Raw genomic sequence first — 5,863 nt, 5'->3', positions numbered from 1 at the left:
TTTAAACTAACAAGAGCTAAAAATAAAAAGAATGTTCACAAGTATAACCGAAAAGGAATTTTGATGATTCTTCCAGACCTAGTTTTAGGAAAGTAATTCTCTTCAAAAGATTCATTGTTTTCTTCAAAAGTGTCAGTTTTTCTAGCAGCTTTTAAGACCTCAATATCAGTTTTGATAGACGCTTCTAATGGGTAAAGCCTTTGAAATGGACGGATCCTTTCACCCTTCTTGGTCCTCAGTCTTGCAACTCTAGGAATATCATCTTTAACAGGAAAAATTTCTTAAATAACTCCAAGTGGCCAATCGATACGATGGACATTGTCATGTTCTAACACAACATCACCAACGTCTAAAACGTTATTTCTTCTTATCCCTTTATGGACTAAAAGAGCAAGATATTCATTTCTAAATCTTTGCCTGAGATTTTCACGAAGCTTCTGTAAATACTTTATTCGTTTTATGAGGCAAGATCGATTTACATGATCTAGATCTGGTGTTTCGCTGTTACCGCCACTGTGAATAAACATTTCGGGTGTCAACGGTACTAATTCATTCGGATTATTTTGCATGTAAGTGAATGACCTTGAGTTTATTACTGTCTCACAGTCACATAATATCGTATTGAATTCTTCTTAATCGATGGTAGATTTCCCTAGAACTCGGCGTAGAAGTTCTTTGAGGATTCTTACCATTCTTACCCACCCACCCCACCATGCTGCGGTAGGTGGAATAAATTTCCAAGTGATTCTCTGAGCGGTTGAGTATGCGGCTATCTTGTCCCAATCTAATGTTTTCAATGTTCTGTTGGCTCCCACAAAGTTTGTGCCGTTGTTGGAATAAAGGATTGAAATCCGGCCTCGTCTGGCAATGAACGTCTGAGGGCTTGGATATAAGCATCTGTGGTGAGAGATTGTACCAGTTCAAAATGGACCGCTCGGTAAACGGCGCACGAAAATAAAACGATCCAAGCTTTTCCTTTTGACTTCAAGTAGAGAGGACCAGCATAATCTACACCACTTACCTCGAAGACTTTTGTCAAGGTAACTCTTTCTCTAGGCAGCGGAGCGAAGGGAACTTCACCTATTTTAGATTTGAAACGCTTGCATGTCACACATTTAGAAATGACTTCTTTTACTAACTTTTTAGCCTTAAGAATCCAAAACTTCTCCCTAAGTCTGATAAGTATGATAGAGGAACCAGCATGCATTGATTTTTCATGCTCTTCACGTATTAACTTCATAACGAAACTGTTGTTACATATGGCTTTATTGGAAATATTAATCCATATACAGTGTTCAACTTTAAGTGGACATAAAAAAGGAGTAAAAAGGAACAAAATTACAATAACAAACAAAGAAAACACATGACAAACGCATATTAACACAAAAAGAACACATAGAAAAAAATTAAAGAATCATAACAAAACTATTACCAGGTAAGAGAACGGGAAATCTAAAATCTTCAGTTTCATCACTATTTACGAGTTTGGTTCTTATTCGCAGTAATCCCTTTTCATCTCTAAATGCTTGCATTTTATTAAGAAACTTCTCATCTTGAAACGCTTTTAATTGTATGGATTTGAGAACTTAAGTTTCTGCTTCTTTGAATTCTTCAAAGCTCAAGTTACCTTTTAATTTATTTTCATATGATGTGCTATGTATGAAACGAAGAATCTATGACACCACTCTGATGTTTCTACTGTAAGAGGAAAAATGATAGCTCCATATTTCTGAAACTTCAATATTTACAATTGAAGATGCGATTGTTCTTCTTTTTCCTCTAATTATTTCTTCTCCATTGACATCTTCCTCTGAGTCGTTAGTTGACCATTCACGTAATGGAAGATACAACCAACAGGAATCCTCCCACCATTTTGACCGACGCAATTGTTTAGTTGAACAACCTCTACTTGGCCGATCCGCGGGATTCAGGGATCCAGGTACATGTCTCCATGCTTGAACTGGTGTCAGTTTCCTAATTTCTTGAACACGGTTCTGCACGAATACACCCCACGTTTCTTCTCTTTTCAACCAAGCTAACACTGTGGTGGAGTCTGTCCAAAAATGCACATCGTCGGTTTTAAACTTCTTTCGGAAAAACGAGCAGATATTGTGGCACCAAGAAGTTCTAATCTTGCAATTGTTGTCTCTTTCTTCCCAAAAGGGGCGATTCTTGTTTTACTTTGTACCAGCTGTACATAAACATTAGTCCCATAACAAACTCGCAGAAAGACTACTGCCGAATAGGCATATTTGCTCGCATCACGAAAAATTGAAGTGAAATATTTTCAACTCCTTTATCGCAGTGCAACCATCTTGCCACTTTTACATTCTTCAAATATTCAAGCTCATTTAACCATTTTAGAAATTCTTCGCCCGTTTTCTTAATCAACTTCAGCGTCCCAACCAATTTTAGACTTCCACAAATTTTGTAACAAGAATTTTGGACGCATCATCATTGGACTGGTTATCCCTTTGGGATAAAAAACTTTGTGTGAAGCTGATAAAATATTTCACTTTGTGATCACTTCATTCTTTGTTTCATTAACATCAGGAATATTTATGGAAAGAGTATCACTTTGTCTTTCCCATATCATTCCTAGAATGTTTGTTGACCTTACAGTGGATTCAGAGGGATTAGTGAACTCCCACCCTCTTAAATCAAATTTTCTTTCAACCATAATTTATGTGGTAACTTCGATAAACTGTTTTAACTCTTGTTCAGTTTCAACACTAACTAAACAATTATCCACATAAAAACTGAGTAGTAGTTGACGGATAATGCCTTCAGGATATCTTCCATTTCCTTGTGTGGCTTCATCTAGTTTGTTTTCTAAATGGTATCGTATGGTTGACGCAAGAAAAAATGGACTACAAGAAACACCAAAGACTACTCTTCGATGACGATAATATTTGAGCACACCTTGTTCATCGTACCATAGAAAACGCAGAAAATCTCTGTCTGGTTTATGGAGACCTATTAACAAAAACACTTTGCGTATATCTGCTGTTATGCCAAACTTATGGAGACGAAACCTTGCCATTATGAAAGGAATTAATTCGATCAAATTAAGACCCTTTTCAACACAGTCATTAAGACTGGGATGTCCCTTTTGTTTAGACGAAGCATTAAACACCGGCCTAATCTTTGTTGTACTGTTCTCCTTCACCACGTGACAATGCGGCATATAGTGACTAGTTAATTTCAGTTCTTCTACAGGAACCTCTTCGATGATGCCTCCTCGTTCCCATTCTTTGAAAACATTTCTAAACCCAAAAATTGGGTCGACTGTTCAATGGCGGTCGAAAATAAAATAAAATGTATTCCTCAAACAAATTTTCTGCTTTTAGCTTCCGAGATGTCACTTGCAATCCTTTTAGTGTTAAATTAAAATTGTCCGGGAAGGGCTAACAAGGAAACGTAGGTCTTCATCAACTTTAGCAGTCTTTAAGAAGTGATCCACTGAAGCGTTATAAAGTTCGTCTTTAGTCTCCTGTTCTGATAGATCCTGTATCCCTGTGGAATCTAATGTCCACATATCAGATATATCCATTTCTTTTACTAAAAGAGAAGTTACCAACATAGAATTGCATAAAGATGTATTGCTTTCAGGCACTTTTCCCGACAAAGTCCAACCAAGTAAAGTTTCCATGGCGTCAAATCCACAAGTTAATACTTTACGCTGACCTGTCATAAGCTTCCCTATCACGTCAGCTCCAAGAAGCACTTGTACAGATTGCAATTCATTACCAATATCTGATAAAGTTATCTTCATTTCCCGAAGCTCCTTGATCCACGAAACTTAAGTAACAGGTGTAATGTTATCACATGTAAAAGACTGATCCAAAGCTTCCATGTCACAAGTTACGCTGTTTTTTGGATTTCTTAATCGAATTCGATAACATGTGTGTTCATACTTATGAGAGTTGTTGTAAATATTAGCAAAATAAAGGTGACAGCTATTTTAAATAGTATTTAATATGAACGGTGGATGAACAGGTGTGATATCTTTCTACGGTGGAGGTGCAAATACTTGGAGAAGTACGTTGCGGGAGGCTATATCTAATTCATGGTTATGGGCTATTAGCAACGTTTTACTGCGTGGATAGCTGTTTTTGACGACGTGTATGAACTTTTGTATGCCAAATCGTGAGTAGTACTTCGTTTTTCATTAACGTTAGTGGTGAAGTGATTGCTCATTTTTGTGGATTAACAATTTGGCGATGGATGGAAGGAACTTTATACAGTGCACGAAGTTGGAAGGTGCGTCCAACTGGACTGACTGGAAGTTAGGAATTAACTCTTTATTCGTCCTTAATGACTGTGTTGGTATTCTGGATGGCTCAGTTGGAGAACCGTCGGTACCTGTGAAAGACGCCAGTGCCGAGACGGTCAGCGAGTACAACAAAGTGCTGGTATCCTACACAAAGACGACTGCGAAAGCCGCAATAATTATTCGATCAAATGTATCGGCTGATATTTTAAATCTAATTCGTATGCATGGTAACTCTGCACGGGAAATATGGAAGCAGTTGTTGAACAACTTCGGCAACGTGTCAAGTGTAAAATTGGATACTCTTCTTCAACAATTTTTCACTTTCAAAATAGAGAATGATGAAGACGTAATGAAATCTCTCGCACGTTTGCGTACGCTGTGGGTCGACTTGCAACGGGAACAGGAGGCAAGTGGCGTAGGAAAGTTGCCTCAGAATTTGCTCATGCCTCGCATATTAACGATTCTTCCGGATGACGAATACAGTGAGTTCAAGTCCCAATGGGACTCAATACCAAAAGCTGAAAAGACTGATGGAGCAAATAAAGATGCGACTTCAAAGGCAAAGTGTATGCATGAAAGAAGATGCTACAACAGCTTTTGTAACAAGCGGTGCAAGGCATGGTGCCAACGGAGTGAAGAAATGGTGGAAGGGGACAAGGTCCCAGATGGCGAGAAAATCTCAATCTTCAACAGCTACATGCATGAAACTTAGTAAGGCCAATGACGGCGTGAAAAGCTTCCGTGGCAACTGTTTTCGGTGCAATAAGTCAGGGCACATGGGAAAGTTTTGTCCTGATTTTCCAGACAAGCCGAAGATGTCAGGTAATAAAACCGAAACTTTTCTTACTCATTGTAGTGCTTTTATTTGCCAAAATGACAGTAGCCGAAATGTGTGGCTCAAAGACGATGGAGCTACAGCACACATCACAAATTCAGCCGAATATTTCAAGAAGTATCGTCATTTTGGCAAGCCAGTAGAAATCGTAGTTGGTAACAAGCAGACAATACCAGCGTATGGCTGCGGAGAAGTTGACATGTGCGCAACTGTTGGAACCCTACAAAAGTCTATTGAGCTCAGTGATGTGCTATATGCACCAGATATTGGCAAAAATTTACTATCAGCGTCAAAGGCAATGAAACGAGGAATTTCACACTTCGCAGATTCAGATGACATGGTTTGTAGTTTCTTTCGTAAAGAAAACCCGGAAAATGTACTTTTAGAAGCTCCATGTTCATCAAGTGGACTCTTTGAATAACGTGCAAAACCGGTCCAGACAGAAAAAGGTTCTGCTGCTTCAGCTTACCTAGTCGACGATGACGTAACAACAGCTTTCCCAGATACAACAATGATGACAACGACAAAGTTGCCACTTTCAGTTCGGCACAGAAGACTCGGGCATCAGGGAGTACAATATGTGAAACAGTACCTGCACCAAAATGGTATAGACTTCACCGATGATGGACTCTTTTGTGAACCTTGCAGGTACGGTGAACAATGTCGACGGACTTTCAAATCAAAGCGATTCAAATCGAAGGAGTCAGGTGAAATCATACATGCAGATTTACTCGAATCACCAGTTTTATCAA

At 38.7% G+C, this 5,863-nt stretch overlaps 1 protein-coding gene across 1 annotated transcript; it reads right to left on the bottom strand.

Moving 5' to 3' along the window:
• Window positions 1-2,683: 2,683 nt before the first annotated feature.
• Window positions 2,684-3,775, bottom strand: LOC139425482 (uncharacterized). Its single transcript, XM_087154645.1, has 2 exons — window positions 3,421-3,775; window positions 2,684-3,252 (listed from the first exon to the last, which is right to left on the bottom strand). The coding sequence occupies exons 1-2, from the start codon at window positions 3,773-3,775 to the stop codon at window positions 2,684-2,686; spliced, it is 924 nt and encodes a 307-aa protein (XP_087010771.1).
• Window positions 3,776-5,863: the final 2,088 nt, after the last annotated feature.

This window comes from Parasteatoda tepidariorum, chromosome 1, assembly GCF_982258835.1.
Source record: "Parasteatoda tepidariorum strain Cologne lab strain chromosome 1, Ptep-v5.0, whole genome shotgun sequence".
NCBI lineage: Eukaryota > Metazoa > Arthropoda > Arachnida > Araneae > Theridiidae > Parasteatoda > Parasteatoda tepidariorum.
This window is presented reverse-complemented; position numbering and strand designations above follow the sequence as displayed.

Excerpts from the sequence above, each read along its gene's own strand:
- LOC139425482 (XM_087154645.1), bottom strand. The coding sequence starts at position 3,775 with ATGAAGATAACTTTATCAGATATTGGTAATGAATTGCAATCTGTACAA. Across the intron at positions 3,253-3,420 it reads TAAAGTTGATGAAGACCTAC|AATGGGAACGAGGAGGCATC; the intron begins GTTTCCTTGTTA and ends ATGTTTTCAAAG.